Source organism: Drosophila teissieri, chromosome 3R (assembly GCF_016746235.2).
Source record: "Drosophila teissieri strain GT53w chromosome 3R, Prin_Dtei_1.1, whole genome shotgun sequence".
In the NCBI taxonomy this organism is placed as follows: domain Eukaryota; kingdom Metazoa; phylum Arthropoda; class Insecta; order Diptera; family Drosophilidae; genus Drosophila; species Drosophila teissieri.
In genome coordinates this window covers 28,190,316-28,203,409 of record NC_053032.1, presented here as the reverse complement: position 1 = coordinate 28,203,409, position 13,094 = coordinate 28,190,316, and the positions used below count along the sequence as shown (strand labels likewise).

At 49.3% G+C, this 13,094-nt stretch overlaps 5 protein-coding genes across 6 annotated transcripts; 2 read left to right on the top strand and 3 right to left on the bottom strand.

The window, feature by feature from the left end:
• Positions 1–251: 251 nt before the first annotated feature.
• Positions 252–4,037, bottom strand: LOC122622330. Its single transcript, XM_043800713.1, has 4 exons — positions 2,638–4,037; positions 970–1,503; positions 718–912; positions 252–658 (listed from the first exon to the last, which is right to left on the bottom strand). Exons 1-4 carry the CDS (start codon positions 2,957–2,959, stop codon positions 441–443), a joined length of 1,269 nt encoding a protein of 422 aa, XP_043656648.1. The 5' UTR covers positions 2,960–4,037; the 3' UTR covers positions 252–440.
• A 147-nt stretch (positions 4,038–4,184) lies between these two features.
• Positions 4,185–5,260, bottom strand: LOC122622338 (40S ribosomal protein S29). Its single transcript, XM_043800723.1, has 3 exons — positions 5,105–5,260; positions 4,585–4,684; positions 4,185–4,526 (listed from the first exon to the last, which is right to left on the bottom strand). Exons 1-3 carry the CDS (start codon positions 5,164–5,166, stop codon positions 4,518–4,520), a joined length of 171 nt encoding a protein of 56 aa, XP_043656658.1. The 5' UTR covers positions 5,167–5,260; the 3' UTR covers positions 4,185–4,517.
• A 95-nt stretch (positions 5,261–5,355) lies between these two features.
• LOC122622325 (testis-specific zinc finger protein topi) lies at positions 5,356–8,333 on the bottom strand. The gene is made up of 4 exons (XM_043800704.1): positions 7,636–8,333; positions 6,602–7,577; positions 6,287–6,546; positions 5,356–6,235 (listed from the first exon to the last, which is right to left on the bottom strand). Exons 1-4 carry the CDS (start codon positions 8,003–8,005, stop codon positions 5,394–5,396), a joined length of 2,448 nt encoding a protein of 815 aa, XP_043656639.1. The 5' UTR covers positions 8,006–8,333; the 3' UTR covers positions 5,356–5,393.
• A 484-nt stretch (positions 8,334–8,817) lies between these two features.
• LOC122622327 (formin-like protein 20) lies at positions 8,818–11,673 on the top strand. Of its 2 annotated transcripts, XM_043800706.1 has the most exons (5): positions 8,818–9,077; positions 9,415–9,655; positions 9,757–10,191; positions 10,244–11,200; positions 11,259–11,673. In XM_043800706.1, the coding sequence occupies exons 2-5, from the start codon at positions 9,419–9,421 to the stop codon at positions 11,421–11,423; spliced, it is 1,794 nt and encodes a 597-aa protein (XP_043656641.1). In that variant the 5' UTR covers positions 8,818–9,077; positions 9,415–9,418; the 3' UTR covers positions 11,424–11,673. The 2 variants fall into 2 exon arrangements, with proteins under 2 accessions (XP_043656641.1, XP_043656642.1); XM_043800707.1 differs by lacking the exon at positions 9,415–9,655 and having other exon boundaries at positions 8,823–9,077.
• Positions 11,674–11,854: 181 nt separating this feature from the next.
• On the top strand, positions 11,855–12,854 carry LOC122622336 (flavin reductase (NADPH)). Its single transcript, XM_043800719.1, has 2 exons — positions 11,855–12,085; positions 12,142–12,854. The coding sequence occupies exons 1-2, from the start codon at positions 12,013–12,015 to the stop codon at positions 12,681–12,683; spliced, it is 615 nt and encodes a 204-aa protein (XP_043656654.1). The 5' UTR covers positions 11,855–12,012; the 3' UTR covers positions 12,684–12,854.
• The last annotated feature ends 240 nt before the right edge of the window (positions 12,855–13,094 follow it).

The window sequence follows — 13,094 nt, the reverse complement described above, 5'->3', positions numbered from 1 at the left end:
CAGAAGTGCAAGAACACGACATATAAACATAATGCCACCGAAATAAGTCAAGAACCAGAGCCCCACGGCAGTCGGTGGAAGTGACCTAGGCGTAGGGTTACGTTAGACCTCCACCTCGGACCTTCAGAGGAAGAGCCACCAAATTCGAGTTTATGGTTCGTATAAATTGTATTTACTCTGTTAGCCTACGAATGCAGCTTATGTCTAATACTAGGCTAGGTGGACATTAATTAATGGAGGATTACGGGGTATCGAATGGGGTGCGCAGTATGGGTACATATATATGTGTAAATATATGAAAGGTGTGGGGTTGGGCATGTCTTCTTTTTGGTTATCAGCGTGGCCAAACAAACACGGGCGAGATATCACGGCGGTTTCCAAATGGTTCTGTCGAAGGTGCTCGACGCACGTTGAAAATAGTGGGAAATTCACGGAGCGCCCTACTTGATAACGATGTTCTGGGCCAGTCGCTTCACAAAGTCCACGTTGAGGAAGTTGGCCATCAGTGTGAGCACGGACTTCTTGGGCGGCCGGCAGTGCCGCAGTCCCGCCTCCTGGCAGCACACGTTCGGAAAGCAGTCCAAGGTGGAGGTGCACGCCTTGGGATGGAGGTCGAAGATAGGCGGCGGCGGTGCCGTGCACTCCAGGTACTCCGTAACTGGAAAAGTGGCAGGTTAAGCTCGATTTCTGTTACCATACGGGAAAGTGGTAACTTACGGTAGTCGAAGGATCGCTTTACTGGCACAGGAGCTGTTTCCAACTCGGGCTGCGAGGTGCGGCAGTACCTCCTACGCCCATCCGGGCAACAGACCCGTGGCCAGCAGTCCATGTCCGTGGAGCACTCTTGTACATCCCACCAGAGCTCGGCCAGCGGTCTGCTGGGACACTTGCGAGGTATCAAGCCCAGAATGGCTGGCAAATGAAATATAATGAATGGTGATCTAGTAACTGAAGAGTAAATCTACTTACGAGCATGGGCAGCCTCCTCCAGAGGCTTGGGAACCCCAGAGACACAGCTGCTTGCTCCAAAGATATCACAGCACAGCTCATCCCTCTGCCACACGGCACAATCCCGATCCGTCTTGCAGATCTTGGGGAACAGCTGGAACCTCACCTCGTTCTCCCGCGGGCAATCAAACCGCAAACGAAGCTCGGCCGCCGATCTCTTGCCCTTCTCCTTATCCGTTTGCTGATCCCTGCTGTTACCCTTGTTGTCCTGCGGAAAGTTCAGGGTGGGCAGTGCAATGCGGAAGGGTCCATCCGTAGTGGGTTTCTGGGTGGTGGTCGTTGTGCTTCGACTAGCTGCAGTAGTCCGCTGTTCCGTCGGTTTTCTAGTGGTCTTGGCCAGCTTACGTTGGCCGGACTTCTCCTCCTTGGGACTGAACTTCTTCGGCGGATGGGGCTGCTTGGTGGGCGGACGCACTGCCACCAGACTCTGCTGGCCGAAGCTCCAGAAGTTCCGATTAAAGAAGTTGAAGCCGTTGGCCAGGCTGGGACGCGGAGCTGGGGTTTGGATGTGGAAAGCGGGTTACCAGTGTGCTTAATGGCCATTAGTGTTTCTGCTCCAAATAGCAGACATTACACGTCAAGTAAAGCGCAGTTCCCGCCGCTCATAAACAGCCTTTGATTTGGCTTTTTTTTTTGTACCTCTGTTTCATTATTCAGCCAGGCCAACAATGGATCAACAATTGCCGGTGGAGCGCAGCCTGTTGGCCAACGATTCCCACCCACTCCATAGGCATAGACCCATTCCCAACGCAATTATGTACTTGGCTGCTTGCAACAGCAAGTGGACGCAAGTGAATCACCCGCGAGCACTGCCATGTTCACCAGATCATTACCCCCGAGTTAACGAGATCTTCTCGAGAGCAAACAGATGGTACGCACTTTAAATTTCCAGCTCATAAAAGCAGCTAATGGAGAAGCACCTTTAATTCAATTAGACCCGACCAGGTCAAAAAAGAGGCGAAAATTCTATAGCCGAGTGAACATGATCATGCAAATTACCAAAGGCCTAGGCCCCAATAATTCGTGGCCTTGCGTCTGTCTCTCCAGTTCGAACTTAGCCAAGGTCTCCTGGTGCAGCCGTAGCCGATTCGAAAGCTCCGGTGCTCCAGTTATCAACGCTCTACACCTAACCCATGCACCTATGGTTAACTACGTTAACGAATCCCAAACGGGTATATCTGGTTTTATTCACAATTTGAATACACCATTGCGGTCAGAATAATGAAACTGCGAATCCAAGGCAAAACTATTTATCTGCATTTTTGCAATTAATCTTCGGTTTCTTTCTGATTGTCCAAGTGGCCGAATGGCTAAGTCATCTTAACTATGATAGAACATCTCGGTATATAGATCCTATATACGAAGCTATACAAAGGGCATTCCATCTATCGATGGACTCTAGATGACCTTTTCCCAGACAACTTCTTTGTCACTTTTGTGGCTGTGTTCGCATTACCACTTTCAATCTTTATGGTCGAAACCAAAAAGCTAGGTCAGTGCCAGCATCTTCGACCAGTTTGCATGGCTTTTCGAACAAGTTGCAGCGATCTAAGATCGCAGCCATATAGCCAATATAACTATAGCATGTCTAGTTTATTATTGGACCACTATAGTTTACTGGACACTCACTTGTCGTTGTCGTCGTTGTTGTGGTTGTTGATGTGGTTGTCGTTGTGGTGGAGGTGGATGAAGTTGTTGTAGAGGAGGGCCTGCGCCGCCTCACGACCTGAGTGCGCCTCCGCTGGTTAGATGCACCCTGCTGCTGCTGCCGCGTAGCCTGATCCGCGCCTGAATTCGTGGCCACAGATTCGTGGTCTGGCAATGGAGCAGGGAGCGGGAGCTTGTATTGTGCAACTCCGCGGCTTGTGGATGCCTTGGCGGCCGTTGCACAACCGATTACCAGGTAGAGAGCTCCCCCAGCAGCCAGGAGCTGCAGCCAGATCAATCTCATTGCGACTGCGGATCACTCAGATGCTCACTGAGCCACTGACCTTTCCGTTGGAATCACTGCAGTTTGTGTCACACACTCACTCAATCACTCATCTTTGCATGGAATTCAGGTGATACTGGGTTGGGCAAGCGCGACTACGTTGTTTAGACACCAAGCGACCGCTTCAGACTCCCAAGCCCAATTGGCGAATGTGCAAAATTGCTACCTCGAATTTCGGCAGCGAAGCCAGCAGACAAAACACAAACAGCTAAGAGAGCTTAAGCGGGGGCTGACCCGCTCTTTAGCGCCCCAAACTGGTTTTCACTCTGGCCCGGCTCTCGGAATAATGGGCTACCATTGCACTGGTGGGCTACCTCGGTGTGGATACCATACCACTAACCCACTGTCGTAGAAATGAGGAAATGCAGGCCAACAGCCAGGAGATTGCTTCCGGCTTTCGAAAAGGACACCATCAATTAAGGAGGTGAATAAACGTTCATGACTGACACATTTGCGTGGGAATCATGCTGGCTTACACACAGATCATGCACTTTGGTTTATTGTGCACCATCGTTTCGTTGTCGACAGCAGATTGCAAGTTTGATAGAGCTTTATTCACTCGAAGAAAATATTTATCCAAGACTTTTCCACGTGAATATGTATAAAATATAAAATAACTAATGATGAATCATTTTAGCTTATCAAAAATAAGAAAAACCAAGATGTAGTCATTTTGTAAGATATACTGTTGCGCTATGCATGAGTAATAATTTATAATCTCATTCAGTATTTTGCACATATGCTTAAAACCCAATTCCAATATGAGCGGTAACCGTTTGCTATTTATGGTGATAGGGGCAAACATTTTCTACAAATGGTATATAAAATGCGGTCATTGGCCCGCCAGTTTTGCATATCACATTAAAGACCGCTTGGCATCAAAAGCCTTTATGCAACTGGCGAAACACAACAATGAAGTTTGAATGCTAAGAGAGCTGAAGTTTGGGGATGAGATGACCCGGTCTCCATCGTTGCAAACCGGTTGCAATTGTTTTGGTAGCGACCTAATATGTTATTAGGTGACACAGACTGACTGACTGATCGCACTGCAGTTCAAAAACAAGGAAATGCACACTTTTCCGGCATCCATCAACACAAATGCGAGGATGCCCACTATGATGAATGCTCGAATTACGACACAAACAGATGCCCGCTAGATACAGGCTCAAATTATGACACAATTAAATACGTTTCTTGTTATGGGTTTAATCAGACGGAGATTTAAACAAACTAGTGTTGTAACAAAGATCCTTCGCGGAAGGTGGTAACTGTTGGAATTCTGTGGTGTTGTTGGCCATTCTGGTTACTTGCTTAGAGATTACTATGGAATCCATGCTTCAATGTGCTTGCTTTGTTCTTGCTTAAATCCCCAAATGATTATTGTTGTTGCTGCTGCTGCTTGTTGCTGCTGGCATACTAATATACTGAGTCCCCAAGAACCGGCGACTCATTACATTAATATGCCGAATGGTGTTGCTTTGAGACGCGATTAACGCGTGCCAAAAAGCGAAGAGGACATTTAGTCCAGCTGAAACACAAAGGTTATTAGTAATCAGTTTACGGCGGTCTGCGGATGGAGGACTCACCTTCTTGAAGCCAATGTCGTTGGCGTACTCCCTGAAGCACTGACGGCAGATGTTCAGGCCGTACTTGCGGATCAGACCGTGGCGGTTAGAGCAGGCACGGCTAAAATGAGATGGTATATTAGGTTACATCGGTTCCATCAGAGAATCTCCAGAGCATGGCACAGTTTTCATTAAAGCAAAGCTGTCGCTGCACTCGGCTGAACCAAATCCATTCGGAACTGGCTCCGTTTGCCTCGCGCAGCTCTTACTTTGGCCACCCTTAATTAAGGAAACTGTTCTAGATGTTTAAACACGTATTTCCGTACTCAACCGGGGGCAAAAGCCACTTGGAACATTAAACAATTGACAATACAGCAATAAAAATTGGAAGACGCCATGCGTTAAAAAAAAAAGCGGGTCGGGAATAACCTCACTTTCTACGAGCAAGCAAAAATCGTGCAAAATACGGGTTTACGGGGCAAGCATTTAAACAAATTGTACACCAAATGGTGCGCCAGGCAACGGGCTACACAATTCTTACCAGCATCGGGAGCCTTGGCCATATTTGCGGGGATGCGAGTACCAGAGAGTAGCGAAACCCATGTTGGCGTTTTCCACGAGAAATTCGAAAAGAAAAGGAACTAGCGATGGCACACAGACCTGGGGGTGGCAGTATCGATATTTTCGGCGATTGATCGAAGCGATTATCGAATGTCTAGCACCGCTGGTTGAGAGACTACATGGCAACGCTGTTTTAAAGGCCCACTCGATAAGTGATCATTCTGGGAGCTCTTCTCTTATGCCGGTTTATTTAAATTCGAATTTGATTTTTACATATAGGTATCCGAAAAGATCGGCTGAGTTGGATTGTTCTTGACAACCACCACCCTAGCATTTTCCTCAGCCTGCAAGATGGGCGCGACGCGCTCCTGCATTGGCTCACCCACCTGCTGTGGATCGAAAATGGTCATCATTTCCATATCCTGGACTGGCTCCTCGAAGACGATTATATGCTGTCCCGAACCATCCTCCTCCATGGGAACAGCTTGCATGTAGTGCGACATAAAAAAACTGTTGTTAGCCTCGTCGATTGGCACACACATCATTTCCTCCTGCTGCTCCGGCATAATGTTATACTGCATCTCCATGTCGCCAGGCTCTGACGGCATGAATCCCGAGCCGGTGGGCACATCCGAAGAGTTGGCACCATCGGCAACATCCATTTCCTGCTGCTCGGGATTATGATTTTGTGCCTTCTGAGCCGCGGCCGATTCCAGTTGGAACTTTTGCATCTGCATCATGAGACGCGAGTTTGCATCCAAGTGGGAGTGTCGCGCTCGGATGTGCTTGTCGCGGTCGCCGCGCTGACGGAAGGTCTTGGTGCAGAAGAGGCAGCTGTACGGCTTCTCTCCGGTGTGGATGCGTTGGTGGTTCTTGAGTGCATCCGCGCGGTAGAAACGCTTACCGCACTCCTCGCACTCATATCGCCGCTCGCCTCGATGGATAAGCCGGTGCTGATAGAAGACGGATCCGGTGAGAAAGCGCTTTCCGCACACCAGACAGAGATATGGACGTTCGCCCGTGTGGCACTTGCGAATGTGGTCGTTCAGATCTGGGCGAATGGTGAACTTCCGATCGCAGTTCTCCTCCTGGCAAACGAAGGGCTTGACACCTTTAAGGAGCAATTACAATCACAGACTATATGTAATACTGTATTACCTACCCTGGTGAAAGCGTAGATGCTGCCACAGATGGCTTGACTGGGTGTACGACTTGCCGCAGATGTCGCACAGATACTGACGCATTCGTCCGGCGCCCGTGTTGCGCGTCTCCTTCTCGCGCTTCTTTTTATTGAGGTGCTTCTCCTCATTGTGCGCCAGAATCTCGTGGGCGAACTCAAAGTTGATGTCGCAAAACTCACAGGGCAGCAGCAGCTTCTTGCCATTCTCGCAGAGGCGAGGGAAGTAGTGATACGAGGTATACCTAGTACAGAGAGTAATCGCATCCTTTAAAATTCACTTACTAACTATCAGCTTACCGATGCTCCTGGAGCAGATCCGTGTTGGCGAACTTGAGCTCGCACACATTGCACACAAAGTAGCGGCTAAGCGTGACATTTAGCGACCTGATTGCCTCGCGCATGAATACGCAGTCCGTCTGGAAGTGGATGCTGGCTTCCTTGGCTGTGTTCATCTGAATATCGCAGGCGGTGCACTCAAAGCGCCGCTCCGCCACATGGGAGGCCGAATGGACAAGCAGCTCGGCTATGTCAGCGAAAATGTATTCGCAGAACTCGCACTGCAACACGCTTCCCAAGATCAGGCTGGTGAACCTCTCCTTCTCCGGTCGGTTGGTGTATAGCTGGCTCGCTGCAAAAGGTGCTTCGCTGGCTATTAGCATCTCGCCTTCCAACAGCAGCTCATTGAAATCTGCTTTATCGGAGGGTATTTGGCTCTTTGGAGTTTTACTCAACGTTGGATCTTCCGAATCGTGAATAACGCCGTGCCTAAAGGCCACTTGCGGATCATAAAAGATGCGGCCACAGGCGTTGCACTTCACCACCACATAGAGTCCGGCAGCCGGTATAGTATGGGGTTGCTCGCTGGTCTGCGAAGGGATCAAGTCCAGGGCGTGCTTCTCCATGTGTCGCACCAACCCAGAGGCGTGGACGAACTTGCGGTCGCACATGGTGCATTCGTTGGGACCCTTGGCTGTATTCTTGCCGCGCGAGCTATCGATGCCTGTGGCCAGATCGTACTTCATCTCATCTTTGATGTAACGGCGCAGACGCACTTGGTTTTCGAGGATCACTCGCTCGCTACCTGGTTTGCTTGGCGGAGCCGGAGGAGCAGCAACAGTCGGGACAAGAAGGGGTTTCTCCTGCTGTGTCGCCGCCACCTCAACCGGCTTCCCTTCACAGGAATGGTTTTGGAAGGCCACAGCATCGAAATGGACCAAACATTGCGGACACTTCATACGGCTGCCAGTGGCCGCCGAGGAACTGAAACGAGATCCTAAATAATGTAGAGTATACTATAAAACTTATCCGTTAAAGTGGATCTATTCGGATACCATGGAAGACCGATTGCTCAGTGGTCATCTTGCTGCTGGTGACCCCGGCCAAAAAGTCGCGTATCTTCATTTGCTCCGCCTGGGGATCAAAATCTTTCTTGCCATCGGCCTCCTGCAAGATTTGCTTGAATGCGGGATCCGCCAGTGTCCGCTCCACTACCACATCCGTGGGCATTGGGATGGCGCTCGCTGGCGCCACGACGAAGAATCTGGACAGCTCCTCATGGCTGACAATCCGCTCCAAGCCGCCAGTACTCTCGTTGGTGGCCAGCACTGTGGCTCCGGGTTGCAGGTCGTCCGGCGTCAACTGCGAGTCCAGCTCGACTTCGATCTCAGCCAGAGTATACTCACCCGAAACATTGACCTTCATGGCTGGTTAGTTTGTCCGATCGCGAAGCTTTTGCAGAAAATTGGTCTTGGCAAGCCCGTTTAAACTCTCAAAAGCGTGGGTTAAAGTTTTTGTAACTCAGCTTGCGCAACGGAAGTTGGCGAAATTCAAAACGATTACAAAATTGAAATGTTTCCTTCGCAGGAATAATTTTTCGGAAAATTTTACGAAACGTTTGGATTGCTGATGAGTAGGAAAATGGGATTTGCTTTCTCCGTTGGTGGAAAGAAAGTTGGCTCAACTGACAGTAAACTCCATGCCAACGGACAACTCTGTAGGGTTCCTAACAAATCTGGAACTATTTAAATGTACTATAAGGCAATAAATCCTATTCAGTTCTTCTAACTTCTTATAACCTAAACAACCTGAGAACAAAGCTTAAAAGATGAATATTATAAATATATCGTACGCTAATTATAATAATGGAAGTCCTTAAGTTGCTTTACATTTCAATTTCCAAAATAAGATCAAATTTAAGTAGATATCAATGGTAAACATTTGAGTGGGTTTGTGGAAGGCTATTGATCATTAATTTTGAAGAACTTGGGTTTTGAATACATTTTAAACATAAACTTTAAGAAATATAATGATTTATAATTTATCTGCTAGGTTCTTTTTGTCTCTTAGATTGCGATAAAAACGATTTATGGAGTCGTTTCCGCTTTCAGCACACATTAGTCATTAGCAAAATTCTCTAATTTTGGACTTACCCAACATGCAGACTTCTGACAGCCAAGGCGCATTTCGTAGACCACCTTCGAAATGAACAAAATGTAGTTAACGCCATTTGTTTATGTTTTCCCTTGGCTCAGGCTGTCGGAGTCGGAGTCGGCGTAGTTGGCCCAGGTGATTACTGGCCGCCAGTTATCTGCATTCGGTGCTTCGGTTTCAGATAAGACGCTTCGCGAAATGAGTAAATGAGTAAACGCAGTGCCTAACAGGGCATACCGCCGCCGTTAATCAGTCCCACCAGGTTCTCCGTGCCGTTCAAACACCTGCCGATCCGGTTCAGCATTTGGAGAATCCCTGCACACAGCTCTTCCAGGTGTACACGGTAATTGATCCTTGCTCTTCGCCGCTGCCTGCTGCCGTTCTAGACCACCATCTCATTTCGACGGGCTTTCGATTATTATTACCCTGTTAGCCTGTTAGACTGGTGACTGGGACCGTCAATGAGTCACCTCCGTGAAGGCCCAACCGCGATCCGAATCCGAAATTGATAAAAGCCCAAGTTGCGCTAACAGTTCTTATCGGCAAATTGGACTAGATAATGCCGCAGGGCACAGTGGACGCACGTCGGCTACGCGGAGAGATCCAAGACAAAGCCAGTGGGCGGCACCTCCTTTGCAGCCGTACTAACGCAGCTACCAACTACGTATCCGTTTTTCCAGTTCGATGGAGGATTACACATACGCCTACATATCCGAGCCCGTGGAGTTTCGCCAACTGGAGGGCAATGCAATTGACTTTCGCAAGACATTTGATCTGCGGGGCCAGGGTACCGACGAAATGCTCCAGTTGTACCTGCGCAAGGCCAATTTATCCGATGATCTCGACCGTCTGCCGGCTATTATGCGACGCGCCTATGTCTATGACATAATAAGAAGCGCTAAGAGACCCGGTTACTGGGTGGTAATAACCCGCAGCACCCCATCTTGCCAGCTTCATCAGCCGAAAGAGCCCTTGATGTTGTCTACAGTTGTCCTGAACGCAGCCGTTTCTTTTCCTTTCAGCCGCCTTCTATGCAAGTGAGCAGCGACGCCTTTGCACATCCACCGCCTGCAGTTCGTCCACCTCGTCACTACGCCGACAACGTGAGCATAAACGCCAGTCTAGACGGGATGAAGAGCTCCTCCTCCTCGAACAGCCTGGACAGGTATGCGGGCGCTCCGCCCTCGGTGGCCTTGGCGGGTCCCAGCTTCGCCACCAGCGTCTTGGTCAGCAACAAGGGCTCTAAGTACGAGATCAGCGGACCAGTCAACTTCCAGCACGTCTCCGGCGATGTGACGCGAGATCGCACGCGAAACGCCTTCGACCTAAATGCCGATTCCAACGACAAGGTGCTGAGAAAGTACATGATGGAGCGTGGCATTACCGAGGCGGACATCAGCGACATGCGACGGCAAGAAGTGATCAAGAAGATCATTCACTCCAATTTTACTTGGATGGTAGGTCTTGAAGTAAAGCGAAATCTGTTAATATAACGTTTTGCCTTTTAAGCCACCAAAAAGTGATCATCAGGCCCAGCCAAAGGCTCAAGATCAGACCAGGCCGCTGCTCTATGCCACTATTTCCACCAATAACCAGATTACTCCTCCGGCGTCACCACCTCCACCTCCAATAGCCAATGTTTCGAGGCCAGCTGAGGCACCAATCTACTCCAACTACGCCTCGCTGACATCGCGGTTTGTGGATATCTCTGATATGGACTTACCTGCTCCTACACCGGCTGCACCAACTCATGTTAGACCGGCAGAGGTGGGAACTGTGATACCCGTCCATGTTCAGCCCCAGCAGAGTATCAAACCTATGGTTCCGCCACCTCCGTCGGCGGTAATGGCGAAGAACACACATGGATATCCAGCGGCCATTGACATTCGTCAGGTGAGACCCTCTGCAGCGCCAAAGGTTGCCAATGAAACGTACGCCACCATATCACCGCAACGCAAAGTGGGCTCAATGCGCGTCGCACCACCAGCACCACCAAAGCCAACTATATTGCCTAATACAAACTCGACGATTTCCAACGGATCGCCGTATGCTGTGTCTCCGGTGCAGTATGCGTTTGTGGCCAAGCCACCGCCGCCAGCTCCTCCAACCAAGCCGACTTCTAGATCTTCGGCTGCCTACATGACACCACTGCCAGCGCAGAAAACTAAGATTAGTAGTGCCCCGGTGCCAGTTCCACCTCCGCCGCCACATGCGGCACCCGCAGGTGTTCCACCGCCACCGCCTCAACCGGCATCGACAGGTGTTCCACCGCCACCGCCTCCAATGCCAGTTTTAGGTGCGGGAGGCGCTCCTCCTCCACCGCCGCCTCCACCAACTGGCATGGCCGGCGTTCCACCACCGCCTCCAATGCAGAAATCACAGCCCAAGGCTGTTCCTGCCGCCTCTTCCGGCGGAGACCCGAGGGATGCGTTCTTGGAGAGCATTCGACAGGGAGTTACACTGAAGGTATTATAAATAGCCTACCATTCAAATTGGAAATCTAATCCCACTCCGATTCTTGCAGAAAGTGGATCAGAAGGCGGCCACCATAAGCGGCATCAAGCCGCGTCCAGAACGTAAGCCGGTGACCACCGACTTCCTCAGTGAACTGAAGCTGGGAATAACACTAAGACGGGTCAAGAATCCCGCAGATAATCCGTATTCCGAGGAATCGGAATCGCAGGCGTAACGACTTGGCGGTTTAACTTTCAACTGCGCCGCACATTACAACACTGAACCAAGTGGCAGGGCTGCCAGACTGAGAAACACCGCCCTAATTTTAATTTTCGCAAATATATTTATAATTTAATATTAATCACCATGACAAATGACCAGAAGCGTTTGTAATTAAAATTGTTATCGCCACACATGATAATACTTATCATTATGCCTAACAATAATCTATATACAATTTTTTTTCGCAAGTACAGTGCTCACTAGAAGCAGTGAACAATAACCAAAATAAGATTATCTGCAGCAAGACAAAAAAAAAATACAAGACAAAAAAAAAATAAAGCGCAGTTTAATAAAAAAACGGAACATTTGAAATATCTTGTTAGCAACTACAAAAGCTTCACAAAAGTTAGTGCTCACTTTATAGAAAGAGCACTGTATATTTATTGTAACGGGTGAGGTGAGAATGCGAGCAATCGCTGGAATCACTTGCGAATTGGAACTTTGATAGATAAGTTGCACCTGGATCACAGGTGGAACTGCACTTTGCCAACTACTGAACTAAACGCATTTAAATCGTCGCGAATTAAAGAATCAGCCGAATTATGCAACGCATTGCTATTATTGGAGGAACCGGCATGACCGGCGAGTGTGCCGTCGATCACGCCCTGCTGAAGGGTAGGTGACACCAAAATACCCGGAAACCGCCAGTTAAACCGTATTCTTCTTTTCAGGTCTGTCGGTGAAGTTGCTATATCGGAGCGAAAAGACAGTTCCAGAACGATTCAAGTCGAAAGTTGAACTGGTCAAGGGAGATGTGACCAACTACGAGGATGTGCAGCGCGTCATCGAGGGCGTGGATGCGGTGGCCGTCATCCTAGGCACCCGCAACAAACTGGAGGCCACCACGGAGCTATCCCGCGGTACTGAGAACCTCATCAAGGCCATGAAAGAAGCCAAGCTGACTAAATTCTCAATTGTCATGTCCTCGTTTCTGCTGCGTCCGCTCAACGAGGTGCCCGCTGTGTTCCATCGCCTGAACGAGGAGCACCAGCGCATGCTAGACCTGACCAAGGCTTGCGACCTGGACTGGATTGCCATTCTGCCGCCGCACATCGCCGATGAGCCGGCCACCGCCTATACCATCCAGCACGACGAGGCCCCCGGTCGTCTGGTGTCCAAATACGACCTGGGAAAGTTTATTATCGACAGCCTGGAGCAGCCGGAGCACTACCGCAAGGTTTGCGGCATTGGCAAAAGCCCTAAAAGTGCCTAAAATTATCCATCATCCAATGGGATTGTGACCAATTGCAGCTGATCATTGAAGACGTACAAATTTAATTTGATATTCCTGTCGTAGTCCTCTATAATTCGCCAAATGTATACATACCCGCATCCGTATGTACTGTGAGCGCACAATAAAACTTTCCATTTTAGAAGATCCGAATTTAATAGCAATTACGTGCGGAATCGCTTTGGCGCGACCAATCGGAATGTCGCCACATTAGCACCTGTCGCACCAAACGCCGGGCAGGTATTTAAAAAATGTGTAACCATAAGAGATCACCGTACCCCCGGGCAAGCCAGCAGCGATCAACAGCTTCCGCTGTCGGAGAGGCGCGAGAGGCGTCACACCCAAGTCATAGTCAACGGATGCATGGTCCCATACAGAGAGAGATTTTTGGCA

What these genes read in the sequence shown, in the direction of transcription:
- LOC122622336 (XM_043800719.1), top strand. Translation starts at nt 12,013, where the DNA reads ATGCAACGCATTGCTATTATTGGAGGAACCGGCATGACCGGCGAGTGT. An exon ending in CGATCACGCCCTGCTGAAGG is followed by an intron (nt 12,086 to 12,141) that starts GTAGGTGACACC and finishes TCTTCTTTTCAG; the next exon opens with GTCTGTCGGTGAAGTTGCTA.
- LOC122622338 (XM_043800723.1), bottom strand. Translation starts at nt 5,166, where the DNA reads ATGGGTTTCGCTACTCTCTGGTACTCGCATCCCCGCAAATATGGCCAA. An exon ending in GGCCAAGGCTCCCGATGCTG is followed by an intron (nt 4,685 to 5,104) that starts GTAAGAATTGTG and finishes ATCTCATTTTAG; the next exon opens with CCGTGCCTGCTCTAACCGCC.
- LOC122622327 (XM_043800706.1), top strand. Translation starts at nt 9,419, where the DNA reads ATGGAGGATTACACATACGCCTACATATCCGAGCCCGTGGAGTTTCGC. An exon ending in AGAGACCCGGTTACTGGGTG is followed by an intron (nt 9,656 to 9,756) that starts GTAATAACCCGC and finishes TTTTCCTTTCAG; the next exon opens with CCGCCTTCTATGCAAGTGAG. An exon ending in ACTCCAATTTTACTTGGATG is followed by an intron (nt 10,192 to 10,243) that starts GTAGGTCTTGAA and finishes TTGCCTTTTAAG; the next exon opens with CCACCAAAAAGTGATCATCA.
- LOC122622325 (XM_043800704.1), bottom strand. Translation starts at nt 8,005, where the DNA reads ATGAAGGTCAATGTTTCGGGTGAGTATACTCTGGCTGAGATCGAAGTC. An exon ending in GATCTGCTCCAGGAGCATCG is followed by an intron (nt 6,547 to 6,601) that starts GTAAGCTGATAG and finishes TCTCTGTACTAG; the next exon opens with GTATACCTCGTATCACTACT. An exon ending in GCATCTACGCTTTCACCAGG is followed by an intron (nt 6,236 to 6,286) that starts GTAGGTAATACA and finishes TGCTCCTTAAAG; the next exon opens with GTGTCAAGCCCTTCGTTTGC.
- LOC122622330 (XM_043800713.1), bottom strand. Translation starts at nt 2,959, where the DNA reads ATGAGATTGATCTGGCTGCAGCTCCTGGCTGCTGGGGGAGCTCTCTAC. An exon ending in AACAACGACGACAACGACAA is followed by an intron (nt 1,504 to 2,637) that starts GTGAGTGTCCAG and finishes TCCAAACCCCAG; the next exon opens with CTCCGCGTCCCAGCCTGGCC. An exon ending in AAAGCGATCCTTCGACTACC is followed by an intron (nt 659 to 717) that starts GTAAGTTACCAC and finishes CCACTTTTCCAG; the next exon opens with TTACGGAGTACCTGGAGTGC.